The sequence below is a fragment of the Ambystoma mexicanum genome, chromosome 7q (genome assembly GCF_040938575.1).
Source record: "Ambystoma mexicanum isolate Mex_15411 chromosome 7q, UKY_AmexF1_1, whole genome shotgun sequence".
Taxonomy (NCBI): Eukaryota; Metazoa; Chordata; class Amphibia; order Caudata; family Ambystomatidae; genus Ambystoma; species Ambystoma mexicanum.
In genome coordinates this window covers 789,073,612-789,091,799 of record NC_090941.1, presented here as the reverse complement: position 1 = coordinate 789,091,799, position 18,188 = coordinate 789,073,612, and the positions used below count along the sequence as shown (strand labels likewise).

The following is an 18,188-nucleotide window of genomic DNA, read 5'->3' as shown; positions in this document are numbered from 1 at the left end:
TTCCTCCTGTCGCTTCTATTTTCAAATGCTTACGCTAACTGTATACCCACTATATTCCAGTCCATACAGAGCTCAGAGCTCATATGCTATCATTGTCCAACAAGACTCGCTTCCCCAGCATACTAGGATCATCTTCCCACTTACCCCCTCACTGTCCACAGCACAAAATCTTTAATTATCTTGTCCATGCCAGTCCCGGTCTGCCTCTTATTCCGGGCAGCCTTGCAGGTCCAGCCATGTCGCCACTTCCTCCGGGGTATAAAAAAAACACTTTGCTCTTATGTAGTACTTTAATTTTAGCCGGGTACAGAAGCATGTACCTGATGCCTGCCGCACGCAGCCTCCTCTTGATGGTCATGTAGCTGTATCTCTGCCTTTGCATCTGCATCGTGTAGTCCGGATATGCAGTGACATTGGTGGATGCTCTCTCTATTGTTCCGCCTTTGCGAAAGTATTCCAGGATCTTCTCTCTATCCCTGTAATTCAGAATCCTTGCGATAATCGGTCTCGGCGGGGCCCCAGGCCGTGGCTTCCTCACGGTAGCGATGCACTCGTTCTACCGTGAACCCCTGCGACAGCTTGTCTGCTCCTATCTCCTGTAGGATCATGTTCTCCACGTAATTTGTGGGATCCTGGCCCTCTTCCCCCTCCGGTAGGCCGACCACCCGTATGTTATTTCTTCTCACCCTTCCTTCCGCTTTTTCCACCCGATTCTCGAGATTGGCCGCCTGCTGTTTTAGCACATGCACTTCCTTTGCGTTATTCGCACTGACGTCTGTGTTAGTCTTAACCGCACCTTCCAGCCCACTTGTTCTTTCTGCCAACGCCCTGACATCTTGCCTCAACAAAGTAAGTTCAGTTCCTACCGTATCAATTTTATTCTCCAGGGCTGTTCGTAGATCCGCCATTGCCCACCCCCATTTAGTGCTCAGTTCTGCAATGGCCTCCAGGATCTGGTGCTTGTCTCCATCTGGGGCAATTTCCGTAGGAGTTGCTACCGTGCTCTGCGCTGATGTTGTGGGGGTCCTTTGCGTTTTTGCGAAAGCCTCCATTGTGGGTTGTTTAGTCTTGGTTCTGGAGCTTTCTATTGACATAATGTCCCCCTTCAATCGTATATCCTCCAAATTCATGTTGGGGTAGTCGTTCCACTGGTTCTTTCGATTGTTGGGGTGCTTTTCTACTTGTTTGTATTTGTCAAGTCCCTGAAATAATGACTTCAATGGATTGTAGCCTCCCACGTAATACTACTGGCACACAGTGTTTGTTGGCACAGTGTCGCTACAGAGAGGGCTCCATGCGTGGTTGTTCTTATTCTGCAAGCATCCAGCACACAACGGGGCAGAGCCCATTGGCTGTGCACTGCAGTCCCCTTGCTGTTCCCCTATACAGTGCCCTTTACAGCAATGACAATAGCGCTGCCTGAATCTCCACCCCTACAGGCACCTTTCAATAATGTGTTCCGTTCCTTATTTGCGCAGCAGAGCACCAAACTGTACTCGCTCCTCAGGGCTCATTGCCGTGCAGTTTCAGCTCGGCTCGTGTGTGTAGCCAGCATTACCCTTGTCGCCTCCCGCTTTAGTCTGGCAGGCAGCTTCTCTGCGCTCCGCTCCGAAGCACCTGCATACGGTAGGCTCCTATTTTCCGGCTGCGGGCGTGTGCATGTAGATTCCGGCCGCCCCTATTTCGTCAGCCCCCGAGGCTTTGTTCAAGCGCTCACCTCCATGCAGGTGCCCACAGCGGGGGGGGGGGGGGGGAGTTTCCTCGCTGCACCCCCTCCTCGGCCGGGTCTCTGGTCCTTGTCGGACTCTTGCAGCCGCTTTCCCCCGAGGCCCCCGTCTTCCAGGGGTGCCACAGCAATTGTCCGCAGACCGCTCCTGATACTGTGAGCGCGGCTCGTTTGCTTCAATGCCTGTGTCCTCTCAGTGCGCCTGAAGCGCGATGCGCTTCTTGCAGGCCCGGGTGAAGCTTTGCACAGCTCGGCTCGTGTGTATGGCCAGCATTACCCTCGTCGCCTCCCGCTTCAGTCTGGCAGGCAGCCTCTCTGCGCTCCGCTCCGTAGCACTTGTTTACGGTAAGCTCCTGTTTTCCGGCTGCGGGCATATACATGTAGATTCCAGCCGCCCGTATTTCGTCGGGCCCCGAGGTTTCCGCCTCAGCGCTCCCCTCCGTGTAGGCGCCCACAGCGGGGGGTTTCTTCGCTGCACCCCCTCCAAGGCTGGGTCTCTGGTCCTTGTCAGACTCCTGCAGCCGCTTTCCCCCGAGGCACCCGTCCTCCAGGGGTACCGCCGCAATTGTCCACAGATTGCTCCTGATGCTGCGAGCGCAACCCGTTTGCCTCAGTGTCTGTATCCCCTCAGTGCGCCGGAAGCGCGATGCGCTTCTTGCAGGCCTGGGTGAAGCTTCTTGCCTTATACAATGTTGCAGACGGGCCTTCTGAAGTCCGGGTCCGCCATCTTGTTTCTTTTGTTCGTGTTATACCGCAGCACCCAAACTCAAATATCTGTAGATCCCTTGACACCACGCTCTTGTAGCTTTCAGGTTCCCTGCAGTCCACCTTCCGACGCTCTTATCTTTGATTACACGTTTTCCAGGCTGCATTTAGCGTGTGTTTACACGGATCAATCACGGATCACCAGAAGCTGTTCAGGAAAGATGTCCTACGCCATGGCTAGTTAGCCACGCCCCAGGAGGCCTGAAACATTGGTATGATCAATCCCTGGTGAAGAAGAGGAAATGGTTGAGGGCGTCTATTCGAAGTATAAATAAAGAGGGTGATAGGTCACATAGAAAGGAGAAAATTAGGAGTATGACAGCCCAAAATGACTCTGAGAATGTGCTAAGTGTGGTTTGTGCAAAGAGCACTAGACATCTTTGGGACCTAATTAATAACCATGGTGCCCCTAGGTTGAGTCTTACTATTGGCATGGTCTCGGAGGAGGAGTGGATAGCCCATTATACAAATCTATTTGCTGATCCAGGTTGGAGGAAAGAAAAAGTAGAAGAGCCATACCCTCATAATTGGAGATTTGCATTTGATGATCTGGATGCAGAAATAATTATAAAAAATCTGAGTTCATCTAGAGCGGAGGGGCCAAATGGCATATCCAACCAGGAACTTAAGAAAAATCTAAACCAATGGAGCAATTTCCTGCCAGTTCTCTTTGCCCAGATAATGAAAAATAAAAAGATATCACCATCATGTAGGGAAGCAAATATTGCACCAATCTTCAAGAAGGGGGATAGAGCGGTTCCAAAATCTACCACCCTATTGCCCTCCTTGACTGTATTGGTAAATTGTTTGCAACGGTATTGCTGAGAGATCTTAGAAAATGGGCCAAAAAAAAAGTGGTATTTTAGATCCGAGACAAACAGGGTTTGTTAAGGGTGTGGGTACCCCTTTAAATCTTTTTATGATCAACATCTTAAAGGAGAAAGCCCTGGAAACAAACACTTGCTTATGTTTGGCATTGCTTGATCTCGAACAAGCGTTTGACAGTCATAATTGAGAAGCTGTGGGCTAAATTAAGAGCATGGAACTGCCCAGAAGACTTGGTAGAGACTATAGAGGCGCTGCACACAAATACCTTAGTGCGGATTCGACTCTTGGGTAAAAGACACGTCACAAAAAATACTCACCTACCGAGAGCTGAAGCAAGGCTGTGCCTTGGCCCCGTTCTTATCCTGTTTCTATATCGCTGATTTGGCGAATGCACAGAGAGAATTAATTGCTTTCCCCCGAAGATAAACGGTAAGCCGGTTCACTGGATACTTTTTGCAGATGACCTGGTCTTCCTAGACCTAACACCTATTGGTCTACAGTGCAGAATTCATGCATTAAATATATATTTAAGGGAAAATGGCACAAAGATGATTGTGATAAAATCGAAGATACTGGTGATGAAATCTGCACATAAAAAGAAGGTAGAAAAGTTTACTTGGAGAGTGGAGACTGGGGCCATGGAAGTGGTGGAGACAATAACCTATTTGGGGGTGGTGATAAATAGAAGTATTAGGGATCAGGGACATTATATTTAATTGAAATGTTAACTGGCCACCCAATCAGGGAAGAATCTTCCATTGGAAATATGGGCGGTTTATGATGATTCTGATCTTGTCTTTTTTAAACTGAAAATCGCACAAGTATTAACCTATGGTTTGGAAGCCCTATTACATCTACCCCATTTCTGCGACTTCCTAATGCAGTACCAATATGTGTCATCAGACAAGAACTAAAGCTACAATCATTGGAATCTTTGGTATTATGGAAATCAGTGGCTTTTTATAGGAAGTGCAGATATGAAACAGATATTGTTCCCTTTGCAATCTTTGATTCAACTAAAAATAAATGTGATAAATATTTGATTCAGTGGAATGCTAAAATGGAAAAGATTCTGCAACAAAATGATACCAGTCCGGAAGCATTAGAGGCAAATCCGATTAAAAACTGCATGACATGGATTGGGTCAATACATTGGAAAAATGTGACCAAGTGAAATTGAGCTGTCCAAGATCATTAGAAAGGAAGGGCCTGAACTCTTCCCCCCCCCCAAGCTACCTGCAGAAATTCCCGTCACTGTACTGTCGTGATATGTTGTTGAGATGTAGACTTAATTGCCTGCCACGCGTCTGTAAGAAGAAAGAGATGGTAGAGCCGTTATGCCATTGGGTAACAGTTTGTGGCTCATTGAAAGAAACGAGACAACTGTATTTAGCAGAATATGTTATGGGTGAAAGTACTTTAAGCCCCAATGAGTGGTGGGATTGGGTGATTATGGGGGAAATGCCAGGTCCAACAATTGCAGTATTGAAATTTATTGACGGAGTGTTAATGATGAAGAAGGAATTGAATGAAATAATATATATGTAATTGAATATGTATATATTTTCTACTGTTAGTTCCCTTCCCCTTTTTTTATCGTCATTTAATGTAGGGATGTTTTTTTAATTTTTTATTTCCTTTTTATTGTACTCTATTTTTCCTTTTCCCTTTTATCTTATGTTCTTTTTTAAAAATGATGTAATAATGTTAAAGGTTTTGTGAAACAATAAAACATTTAAGTTAAAAAAAATGTTTAACTAATTGCGTCTCCTAGTGCCAGTGAGCAAGTCACTATTATGGCTATATAGTGTGGCATATATGTAATTGATTGCTGATTGCGCCCTCCATGGTTCCCCACATTAGTCTCTCAAGAGAGTGATCAGTGTTTTGGGGTGTGACCTGCGGCATAGCTAGGCAAGGAGCCTCCCTGACTTGTCTCCTTCTGGGTGTGCGCGTGCAGTGCTGGCAGTGTAGTCAAACTTGGATAATCGCTCCCAAGTGGTTTGATGGTCGAGGTGGGCTTCCCTAAGGGTTCAATCGGCGACTCTCTCTATAGTTTGCATTGTTTCCAATACCCTTACTTCACTTTCTAGAGCCTCAAGCTCTGCTTTTAGTTGTCTCCGAACACCTCCAGCCCCTGCAATAACTTCTCCTCTAGTGACCACCTTTAGGGTTTCCCAGACTTTTCCCCCATCTGTCTACTCTGCCAATGTTTTCTTCGAAGAAAAATGCCAGTGTTTCTCTAAGTTGTTCTCTAAAGGCCAGGTCTAACAGTGCATCGGTAGGCATGCGCCACGTCGGGACCGGAGTATGTGGGTCTTCACAGTTCCACAGCACAATGAGGGGGGAATGGTCTGATATTACACGGGCCATATATTTCGCACTAGCAAAGTTCTGTAGGTGTTCAGTACTCACAAATATGTTATCTAGCCTCGTGTGGAGAGGAGTAATAGGAGTATTCCCTCAGGTCCATTTGAATCTCCCGCCATACATGTGCTAAGGATAGTTCCTTCAGTGCAGTATTGAGGGCCATTGCCGCTGGGGAGGTTTGAGACCAAAGCGATATAGACCTGTCTTGTGTTATGTCACACACACATCTCTGACCCATATAAAGAAGGCATCCTTGTTGGGGGTTATCCGGGCTGTCAGTGTTTGTATGTGTGCCGGTATAGCATGGTTTGGGAAATAGGAATTAACTATTACTACCTCCACGCTGCCTATATACCCCTTAAGGGGGACGGACCTGCTCTTGCATCACTATCACAGCTCAGGAACTGAAAGGGAAGTGAGCCATTGACCCATGTGAGGACACCTCTTGCATACTTGGAGTATGGGGCCCCATATACCGCACCTCCCCAGTATTTTACTACGGTCTCTTGCTCCTTGCTTGTCAGGAGGGCTGTCGAAATCTTCTTGTGTTGATTATACGACTTAACCCTGTTTCTGCGTATGTACGTACCAAGGCCTCACATTCTGTGTGATAATTTTAATCTGTGTCATGTTTCACTGTATAGCAAGCACTGGCGCTCTGTACATGGATTAAACAATAACCTTTTTTGCTTACTCTCTAAATGGCTGTGGCCTTTGTCCCCTGCTGGTCAGAATCTTCATAAGTGTCCAGGTTGTTGTGTTCTAGCCACATTATTACTGCCTATCAGGTTTCGAAGAACCTTGATCTGCCACCATATATCACCTTAAGTCTTGCGGGATACGTGAGCATGTATCTTATTCCTTTCTTCCGGAGCCTTGCTTTAACTGCAATGAATCGGTTCCATTGCTGCTGCTCTAGCGGGGTATAATCCGGGTAGATGGCTACTTTTGAGCCACCACGCTCAATCTCTCCACCGTCTCTGGAGAACTGCAGCAACACTTCACTGTCACGAAAATTCAGTATTCTGGCTATAATCCGGCAGGGATGTGACCCAAGTGGGTGCTTCTTTTGGAGAGATCGGAGCGCTCTCTCTACTGCAAATCCTTGTGACAGTTTGCCCATGCCAACTTTCTGCAGGACCAGGTTTTCGATATAGGTCGTAGGGTCTCTGCCCTCTACGTCCTGTGGTATGTCATGAACCCTGACATTATTTCTGCGGGAGTGGCCTTCCGCATCTTCAGTCGTCTGCTCAAGAAAGCGATTTTTAGTTTCCAGCGTTTTCAGCCTGACAGTTAGGTCAGTAGTAGTGGCAGTGATCTATCTACGTAGTAGTTGTAGATCTATTTTAACTTTATCTGTTTTGTGTTCTAGCGAGGTTCTTAGGGCTGCAATCACCGCTAGCACCTTGTCTTCTTGCAGATCTGAGCGGCCTTCCATGTCCGTTATTCCTGAACCACTTTCTGCTGCTGTCGGTACCTGTGCCTTCTCCAGCATGGGGTCTGGCATGGATTCACATGCTCATGAATATTCCCCGTCGTCAGGCTGGGAATCCTCGGTAAAGAAAAAATCAGTATCAGTTTCGTTTCTGATCTGTCTTTCGTAGTAGTAACCAATCACTGATCTCTGCGTCATACTGACCACAGCCAATGACTGCCCTCTACCTAAGCCCCGCCTCTGGCAGCCATCTTCAGATTTTTACCGCACGTTCAAGTGTTGGGATCCTCGTGCTATTGCTCTCGAGCGTTAGTGCTTTTTTCACGTTTTTTCTCAGAAAAATTTCTCTTTTTCGGTCAAAAGAGCCTCAAGCTCCACCGTTTCTTCATCCGATTAACGGGGACCCGTGTCGGATTCGTCTACGCCCCTCAAGGGTGAAGATTTCGTCGAGCCAGTCCGAGCGGTCTTCTAAGACCTTTGAGGGCGCCCCGGCGACGGGGGTCCAACAGAAGGCCAAGCACCGCGAGTCCGCTGGCACCGGGAGCGCCGAACGGTCGGGCTCTACGGGCGCCAGGCAGGGCGCATCCTCCCCAGCGCCATCAACCACGAGCCAACGCTCTGGCTCGGGCAAGAGGAAGGCCGAGCACCCGGCGAAGCTCCTGGAGAGACCCCGGTCGACCTCGAAGGCCCCATCGGAGGGGGAGCGAGGCGGTGACCCTCCCCCCAAGGAGAAGGTGGTGAGCGCACCTAAGGTGGTGAAAGCCTTAATCCACCCGGCCAAGGCCTCTATCGAGACAGTCGTGGCGGCCCTGGCTCAGCCTGTGGAGGCTACACCAGTGGTGGCGACCTCGGGGCCCAGAGTCTCCCTGCCACCGCGGAGGGAGTCCTCTTTCATGCCCATCGACAGGAACCCCGTGAAACCTCCGGAGAAGAAAAAGGGGGGGCAGGAGGTCGTCGTGGAATCGGCCTCAACCTCTGAGGAGGAGCTGATCGAAGTCTTAAGCCACGGCGTTGGTGTGGAAGAAGACCAGCCCGTCGGGAGGGACCCCGACGTAGGAGACGACGAGAACGTCGAGGGTGCCGACGGGGCTCCTGACCGCCCGTCGGACTCCCCTCAACCAGTGCCGCAAGACAACTCGGCGGCCATTTTGTTGGCTATAATGTGCCTCAATAGTGCACTAAGTGGGTCACTTATTTGTTGCCTCCCTGCTTTCTATTGAGACCGCTGGTCTGTGCGAGCGTGGGACTGCAGTGCACAGCCAATGGGCTCTGCCCCGTTGTGTGCTGGATGCATACTCTGTAGTTCATTCAACACTGGTAGGCTCTTCAAGGGTAGCGCCCCGCATCCAGCCAAATGTCTGTCTGAAGAGTGCTGGCACAGCCACTCACCGTAATGATCAGCTAGACTGCAGTAGCTTTGTTTTCAGTAGTCTGTAGTCATCATGTATTAGGCACTTTCTAGCTGTGGCAGCTTCAGAGGCCTTCCTTGCGTACTAGTGGGAGCGGTCTGAGCCCTGCTCAGCTGAGAGAGACCGGGCTTGTTACTGCAGATGCGGTCACTGTTGCTTCTTTCTCACGTGTGTTCCACGTAGGGCATACCGTCTGCTGTTTCACCTCCTAGCTGTGCTTCGGATTCCAGCAGAGGCCGCCTTGCTTCAGACCTCGCAATAAGCAGGTAAACCCTGCACTAGAGCTCAATCGGCAAATGGGGTCCTCCGTTTACTCGGCGGGTCCCCTTTGTCTCTGGCGAGCACCCGCCAACTGGAAGGTGCGGGTCAATTTGATCATGTGCGCGGCCTCCGGCGTGACTTTCCAGGCAGCCCTTATGTTTCCAGGTTCCCAGTTCTTACAGTTATCCGCAGTACAGGGGGAGCCTGTTGTTTGTCACCCTATGCAGCTTGTTAGATTATGGACTTTATGGCGACTGGGCTCCTGGCTAATGCATTTGTTGCTAGTCTTTACTACATGGTCCCTCTTCCCTCAGCTTTTCATACATGTGTAGCCGCTGCCCCAATTAAGCGTCCTCACGCCACTCCCACAGTAATTTGGGTCCACCAGCCCCCGTCACAACACCCAGGTCTCGGGCAGTGTCTCAAGGAGGTCGCCGGGCACCGCGCTGAGGCGGCCCTGCCAGTGCATGGGACACCTCAGGGCACAAGGGGGGGTTCTTGCAGTTGCTCTGGTGCACTGTGTTTTCCACAACCACAGGTCTCCCTCACTTGCTGCACAGGTCTCCTTCAGCGCAGCTTCGGCAGAGTGGTGCTGCGTGCTTAAGCCGCCATCTTGCCTACTTTTTTCGGTCTGCTCGTCCGACTTTGAGTCGGTCTTTCGGCTCCTCCTTGGCCTCAGATATGCTCAAGTTCACTCGATCTAGTCAGTAGAGATTGCGAGACAGTTATCTCTACAAGCTAGGTATAGGAAAACGGGCTAATAAGCGCCATTTGTAGGATTATCGCAGGATGTATGCCGGAGCTCGATGTAAACACAGCCTTACAACATGAGCTCCAGGCCACGCCCTCTAGCTCAAAGGACGATGAGTCCCCCTCAGAAGTTCCAGGGTTCAAAGGCAACTGCAAAGCCTCTGGGGATGGCTGTCCAGCAGTAGCAACCTGTTATGCCCACAGCGGGAGGGGACAAGCCCACTTGGGTAAACATGTGCAGCATCGCCTCCACAGGTGTCAGAGTTGAGGTATCCCCAGGGGATGCCCTTTAGTCTCCACTGTGCCCTCCGCTGCCCCAGGTGCAAAGCCTCTTTGAATCAGACTTGCCCCCCCAAACCCCCTTGTGAGAGGCAGGATAGCTCTCTTTGGCCAGGAATGGATGCTTACTACTTGCGATGCATGACCAGGGATACTGTCTCCCTTTCGCACATCACCCTCCAGACCGCCCATTGGACTAATGGCACTTGCCTCCGGCTGTGTGATGGTTGGAGGAGGTACTGTCAGCTTCTGGCAAAATGAGCCATAGACCCCGTACCCTGCTCGAAATGAGGCAATGCTTGGTATTCCATGTATTGTCTGGTGCCGAAGCAGGACGTAGACCCCATCCTCGATCTAAGGTTTCTGAACTTAAACTTGCGCAATGAGAAGCTCAAGTTGGTCACACTAGCACAGATACTTCAGGCCCTTGATCTGTAGGATTGGCTTGCATCCCTGGATCGCCATGATGCATACTTTCACGTGCCCATCCACAAGAAGCACAGTAAGTTCCTGAGATTCAAGGTACTGTGACGAATACCAAGGTATTGTCACTTCTTCAGATGCAGGAGCCCCTTTCCAATTAGGCCACCAGGGAGGTGAGGCTGCTACCCGATAGTCCCCCTTGTGGTTGTACTCAGCGGGAGGATCTCATGGGGAGGGAGAACACCATTGAGGGTAGTGACCATCCCGGGAGAACGCAGCATCCCTTTGATCCTCCCACCTTCCCTCAAAACCCCATATCTCAGGCAAGAACTACTGGGGTGATGAAGAGGCCACGAGTAATGAAGATCGCTGACGAGAATGGATGCACGCGTTCTAGCTGTTGGAACAATCCTATTGGTCAACTGTCATTCAAATGCAGCAAGGGAAGAGAAAGATGGCGTCTTCGTTGTCGGCTCGGCATGAGCCAGGAAAGTGCACAGGTATGCGCAGGACAGCAAAGCTGAGAGGCAGACAGTGTCCAAGGGAGAGACACTCGCAGAAGGCCTGCGACGCAGAAGGCAGACCGGAAAAGAGGAAACATACCTGACAGTGACTGAGGCTGTTGGAGTGCAAAGAAAGGCCTGCTGAACTGCAGTAGAGATGTGCAGAAGACTGGAGAAGGTCCCTGTGATCCAGAGAAGCCGCTGATGCTCTTGGGAGACCTGTGAACAACCGGATGGTGACGGCCAAGGCCCTAAAGGTACACGGGTGGCTAGTCCCGGCTTTGCGGGGACCCAGAGAGTAATAATGGCTTGAAGCGGAGAACAGAAGGAATACTCACCAGGGCGGAGTGACCCAGTGAAGGGCATCTGGGGCCTATATCAGGACGATAATACCATGACCAGTAATAAAGGGGAATGAGAACTTTCCAGGTACAGGTGGCAATCACAGACCTTGGCTGGAGAGTAAACCAAGGTTGTGGGGTGAAGAGAAAACTTGGAGTGAGAACTATAAGAGCAACCAAGTGAATGGGGTCCGGCACCCATGGTGGGGTCATACACACCAAACGGTGATTGAGAAGAATACAAAGCTAACTTTTACAAGGGACACTTGGAGACCTTGGCAGAGAGAAAAATCCCAGGCTGTGGGTGTATGTGAAGACAGAGAGAGAAAACTGTGAGAACGAGAAAGTTGAGTGCCCTACTTGGCAGGAGAGTGGACCAAGGAAGGGGGCACTGAGAAGAGGGTCAGAGACCCCTAAGCACAGCTTGGGAGAGAACCAGGTTATTCTTTATCATTGCAGTACCTTGGATTCGGCTCTGCCCTCCAAGGGGATGGGACCCTTAAGACGGCTTGGAAAACTTGTCCAGGCCATTCTGTCCTGTTGCAGGGCCTAGGAGCCAGGCCTGCTCAGTAAAGATAAAGACTTGTACTGACCAGTAAAGCTACAGAGATAATCTTGGATGAAGTTGAAAGACTGAGGGGAAAGGGAATCAACCCCTTGAGTTTTGTGGAATGTTTGCTTGCTGTTATACACCTTTTTGGAACTTTTGTTTTGAACCGCAAGGCTAGGCTGCAGGTCGGCAGACAAAGAGAAATTTCCCTTTTTCACCATAAATTGAGCTTAGCTTTTGAGGGATAGGTTTATGATTTTAACACATGGCGGCAAACTTTACTTTGATACAGACAGTTTCATTGGCTCGTTTTGTTGAGGCAGATAGCCCCTCTTAGAAGTAGGATTAGTTAGGATTTACTCCAACTCTCTCTGCTTTTGTTATTAATAAAAGTCTTTGCCAATGAACATGACACCCTTGTGTCTGACACTTACTCCTACAGCCTCAAACTAAGGAACAACCACTTTCTTCAGCACCTAGGGTTTTCACCAAACTGTTGGCACTAGTAGGAGCTTGTCTCAAAAGGGAAAGCATCCACATGCTTCGCTAGTTGGACCACTGTCTCGTCCGAACTTTCTCCTCAGACCAAGCATCAGTACATTTGTAGCGAATGTGCAGCCTATTGCACAGCTTCGGTTTCTCCCTGAAGTTCAGGAAGTTGCGAATTTCGCCGTCCCTGTCCCTTTGCTTCCTCAGTGAGGTTTTGGATGCTCAAATGGGCAGGCCCCCTCCTCCTCGCCTTGAGGAGAGAGTGGTGGACATCTGCAAGATGGTTCAGGCCTTCCTTTCACAGGAAAAGATCCCTGTCGGAGCTTTTCTGCACTTGATGGGTCTCTTGACCTCCTGCATCCTTGTATGGCCCGAGGCTTGGTTGCGCATGATGTTGCCAATGGTCTCTGGTTCAAGGACAGACATCAGATCTTCTTCAGGTATCAAAGTGTCTGTAGGACTGGACTAGGGAACACATCAGTTTGCTGGAGTTGAATGTCATCAGGCTTGCCCTTGTTGCCTTTCCCCCCTCTCTAGGAGGCAAGACCGCGCTGGTCCTGACAGTGGCCATGCATTTCAACAAACAAGGTGGTGTAGACTCTTTGCACACAAGCAATATGGTTGTGGTTCTAGGCTCTGGAGAAAGTGTCTCTGACAGCAGCTCATCTGGCCAGCAAAGAGAACATGATGGCAGATGCTGTGAGCAGGCAGTCTTCAACCTCCCAGGAGTTGGCACTCTGTCAGGAAACTCTGAAGGATTTCCTCCTGCTAGGGAACTTCTCCATATGATATATTATATGATATGGCATTTATAACGCGCCTATACACAAGTGAATCTCTTCACGTCCAGTGTGAACAGGAATCGCAAGTGGTTCTGCTAAAAGGAGCTTATTCATCAGGAAGCTCAGGGGGATGCCTTAAAAGTCATGTGGGGTTTCCACCAACTCTATGCATGCCCGCCGATCTCTGTCTTACCACTGGCTCTCGGGAGGCAATGCCTGTTCGAGTCCACAATGATCCTGATCGCCAGTCCACGATCTTGATCGCTCTATGTTGGGCTTGGAGAACGTCTTACAATGAGTTGCTTGATATGGCTGTCTTCCCTAGCTGATGCCTACTGCAGAGGCCAGACCTAGGGCCTCATCACGAGTTTGGCGGTAACCCTTAAATCCGGCGGTCGCGCTATTACCGCCGGATTTAAGGGTCCGCCAAATCAGGGCTTCGGCAGATTTCTCCCCAGCTCTGAGCTGGGGGGAAATCCGCTGAAAATTCGCACTATTACCGCCGGCGGGAAATCCGCCGGCGGTAAGAGCGTGAAAATTCCCCATTGAGCCCAATGAGGAATGGGGCATTCCTGAATGGGCTCAGTGGGGAATGGGGAATTCCATTACCGCCAAACCCATGATCCGGCGCTAATAGCGCCGGGGGGGTTGGCAGTAGGGCTAATACCGCCGGTGGTAATAACACCGGCATTACCGCCCAACTCGTGATGAGGCCCCTACTCTCGGTCGAAGGGGCGAGGCTTGCACCCAAAGCTCTGCAGCCTTAACCTTTACGTCTGGCTGCTGAAAGGTTGAGGTATGAGGACTGGGACCTGTCGCAGGACGTCCTGGACGTACATCTCTCTGCTAGGTGACACGCCACCAAATCCATTTATGCCTGTATATAGCTATGGTTTTCGCTTGGTGATGGGAGAGGGTTCTGTATCAATTTAGCTGCTCCACATCTTATGTTTTGGATTTTCTGCTTTTCTTGGCCCGCTCAGGCCTACAGATTAGCATTCTGATGGGGTATGTTGCTGCCATTTCAGTTTTCAAGAGGACCAATTCCTGAGGGGTCTTTGTAATCTGTACCCCACGCCAGTGTGAAGTTCCAGCATGGGATTTGAATTTAGTGTTGACATTTCTAATTAACTCTCGGTTCGAGACCCTTCATTCTTGTTCATTATGACTGCTCACCCTTAATGTAATTTTCCATGGTCGACATCACTTCCGCTAGGCCAGCGTGTATGCGCCAGCCGTTACCAGTTAATCCTCCCTACTTATTTTTCTCCTAGGAGAAGGTGAAGTTCAGATCATGACTCTGTTGACCCGAAAGTGGTCTCCCTTTTCCATCTCCCTCAAAAGATCCATCTTCCTGTCTTCTTTCCACTGCCTCACCTTTCCAAGGCAGAGGAACGTTTCCATCGGCTGGACCTCGTGTGGGTCGTCAGCTTCTATGTCTCCTCAATGAGAGAGGCCAGGAAGGAGGACCAGCTTTCCTTCGGTTATGCTGATGCTTGTGCTCACAGGGTTGTGACCAAACAGACTCTGTCAAGGTGGATCATCCTCTTCATGACGGGATGCTGTGATCTGGCTGGTAAAGAGGTTCCTGAGGGTCTCAGGGCACACTTCACCAGAGAAGAGGCTGCCACCTATGCTCTGCAATGTCTCTGTTCTGTACATTTGCCAAACAGCAACATGTACTTCATTGCACAAGTTCGCAAAACATTATTGCTTGGATTCTATGTCTGGTCAGGATGCTCATTTTGGTAGAGCTGTCCTTAAGAGTTTTCTGGTTTAGGTGGTGTCCTTGCTATCCTCCAGGTCTTCGTACTGCTTTGGGAGTCTATAAAAATGAGGAATCTGTGGAAGGGAGGAATCTACTAGAAGAACAATTTACTTAACTCTCGGGCATGCTCTTTCAGATGGATCTTTCTCCCACAGATTCCTCATCACCCACCCTACCTGCCTCTCCTGGCGAATAGCTAGTACATCTTGGTTCTGCGGTCCCTCAGCGTCCGAGTGCTAGGGAAAAAGGGTGGAACTGAGGTCAGGGACGTGGCGTTTTTGTATATACTGGCCACTACAGCCTGTCCAGTACAGGGTGTGCAGCAGTGTCTGACGGAGCTGATGCAGAGCCACGCTGCTCCCCCAAGTTTGTGGAAAGGTTTCTGAAGGGCAGTTGTCTGGGAGATGGATATCAAAGATGAGGAATCAGTCGGAGGAACGTCCGTCTGAAATAACATTACTGAGAGGTAAGTAATTTGTTCTTTAGAGCTGTAAAGATGCCATTAGGGACAACATGAGTAAAATACAAGTAAATAACAGATTTGTTGACATTCTTCATCAAAATTGGGATTAATGGGATGCAGAAATAATCGCTGCCATTAAAATGAGTAACTTGGAAAATGTCTTGAGTGTCATACATGAGTACATTATTGTGGGAATTTTTGTAATGACTTTCCATTAAACTTCAAAACCCATTGTTTCCAGATTCTGAAAATATAATTGTAAAACACAGTGATGATAAATGTTTGCGGAAAACTGAATTACAGTTAACCTAAAGTTGTACATTGTTGACTGTAATAACTATACTGTTGTTCTTTTCGTTTGCCTGTTCATAAAGTCTTATTTTTCAAGCATTATATTCTAGTAAACACTTTGTATAATGTATCCATAGATGGTGGTTCCTGTATTGAAATATGTCAGAGGAGACAATTTGTCACAAGATCATTGGCTTGACCTATTTCGGCTTCTTGGACTACCACGAGGCACTAGTCTTGAAAAACTGTTGTTCGGAGATCTACTGAAAGTAGCAGATGTTATTGTATGCAAGGCTGCAGACCTTAAAGTAAGATATTCAATTTTAATCGTGATTATACTGTGGAGAATTTAGTTTTGAGTTGTCTATTTTATTTTAAAATGTACCCACTTTTTTGTCTTCCATAAGGATCTAGTTTAGTTTGGAACCAAATTGCAAACATTTTTAAAACCTTTGGCAATTGTACAGCGTTTTCGTATATACATTTTATGGCCTTCATAAATATGCTTTGGCTTTTAACCTTTGGTTCACCGCCATTTTAGGAATGAACTGCCCTTATAGGTATGAGTGGAAAATAACATAACTAAATGTATACTGCTGAAGAACACTATTGGCTTTCTATTAGTTTGAAAGAAAGAATTAATATGGAGTTTATATCACATTTCAGCATTCTACAGCTCGGGCAGTGCACCTGCCATTCTATCCTGTTTCTCATTGATCCTATTGCAGACCGTAATCACCTTAGTATTTGAGAAATCCGCCCTACTTTGGTTCCCTTTCGCCTTATCTACTTCCAATTACTGGAAATAATAGATGTTGGATGTGTGCAAAAAGGCTCCAATGGGCATCACAGGCCTCAGACCCATTGCCTTCACCCACATTCCTTTACTGGACAGCAGCAACTGTCTTACCCCGCAACTGCATTCCTTCAAGTTCAATCTCAGGTGGATTTTGTCGCCCCTTCAGATCCTGAGACACTGGTGCTCGGGTGCCATATCCGGAGGCCCTGCTAGCTCAACTCATTCCTGCTTACCCCCACCCCAATGGTGCTGCGTACTTTACCTTGCCCTTTGACACATTACCTGATCTGGGGGCTACCAGGCTCACCTCAGATAACAGGAAGCAGTGCCTGTCAAAAATCCAGGGCATAAATAATGCAGAGGCTAAAGCTATACCATTTGATTTGGAGGGTTAAGGTGAAGGTGCTGGTTATGATTTTCCAGGAGGGGCTTGATTCTTTTCATGAATATGCCTTGGAAGATCTGTTGGTGGGTCTTAGACAGCCAGAAGTGTGGATACCCCTGCGACAGTCACATGTGAGCAATGTGACCCTGTTCTGCCTTTTTCTAGTGGGTCGGCCAAGGGGACTGTGTAACCTCCCCAAGATAGAGAATGGTAGGCCAAGTGTGGCATGATCCCCTGGTCATCCTCATTGGACACCCATCCCAGGGCAGGGTAATTCACTGGTGGCTTCATAGATCACCCCTCCTTTGGACATGGCTGCTGCCTTAGAGAGGGACTTAATGGGACCCAGGATCGGGGAAGTTAGGGGTCTCCTGTCCCCACAGGATTCCCTCAGCACTTGCTTAGGTGATTTGAAAAGACCACACAGGTATACACCTGCGTAGTTCACCATATGGTAGAAAGGCAATCAAGCCATATTTCACTGAAACTAGATACTGTGTAGCTCCTGCCCCTTAAAGGAACTCAAGGAATGGTAATCCCACAGAAATCTCAGCACTGGTACTCTCAGCTCTCCTCGCACAGTTGCATGATTCCCATCTAAATGTATAGAGGGAAAGAGGGGAACATGAAATAGGAAGGGAGATCAGATTGTCAGCCATCCAACTATCACAGAAGGCCTCTACTCTCAAAGAGGTATTAACAGATAGGCCAAAAAGGGGCACAGTTATGGCGTGACAACCGGAGGTCGAACTGCCCAAGAAGAGGGACTATCCACCCAAAGTCCTATATCAGGAAGCCATCCTCAGCTATGGGGTTCACAAGTCAATCCTTACACCAGCTGCCTGAAGGGAGATACCAGAGTCCCGCTATCACAGTGAGAGTCTGGGAGGCAGAGCCCGGATGTGGCAGGCAGAGAGAAGAGCACCCAAGTTGAGTTGCAAGCCAATCCCAATTCCCACATCCGGGCTGTAAACCATCCCAGGGGACAGAGCGAACACACCTGAATCCATTTTTACCAGAGGGAAGCTTGAATACAGGAATACCAAACTATAAAATCTTTGTCAATGTGGGTGTATGGAGAAGGAGTTAAGAGACTATAAAGAGGAGGCCAGAGCTTGTCGTTTGGAGCTTGTTGGAGGAAGGGGCAAGATGTTAGTCAAGGCTCAGAGGAGGGACTGAGATAACTGGACCAGACTGGTGTCTAAGAGAGCAGGAACCCGAGAGCTTGATAGAGGTATGGGAGCCAGAGACAAAAAGGGTAGAGTGGGGGGGCATAGAGGGCAGTGTCATTTGGGAAGGAAGTAACGCAGAAATAGGCAAAGAAATGGGAGTTAGTGACAGTGCACAAAGGGGTAGTGAATGAGGAGTTAGTGACAGCAGTCCCAAAAGCAGTGAAGAAGTGGAAGATGGAAATAGTGACAATATTACCCAAAGACGTGAGAAGAGTGTAGACTGTGATGGTGAAGAAGGTGGGGTATAGTGAGAGGTGGTCAACTAGAGATTATTACGGAAGGAGAAGGCCCTAGAAAGTAGAGACAGGAAGTTCGTTGAGCTGTTAATCAAAGTGTGAA

The 18,188-nt window shown here is 48.8% G+C and overlaps 1 protein-coding gene across 3 annotated transcripts in view; it reads left to right on the top strand.

Moving 5' to 3' along the window:
- The window catches only part of DYNC2H1 (dynein cytoplasmic 2 heavy chain 1), a 3,314,293-nt gene that overhangs the window by 997,609 nt on the left and 2,298,496 nt on the right, over window positions 1-18,188 (top strand). For all 3 annotated transcript variants that reach the window (XM_069639013.1, XM_069639012.1, XM_069639011.1), the window contains exon 25: window positions 15,571-15,741. In XM_069639013.1, the coding sequence (XP_069495114.1) occupies window positions 15,571-15,741 (171 nt within the window). The remainder of the gene's footprint in view (window positions 1-15,570; window positions 15,742-18,188) is intronic.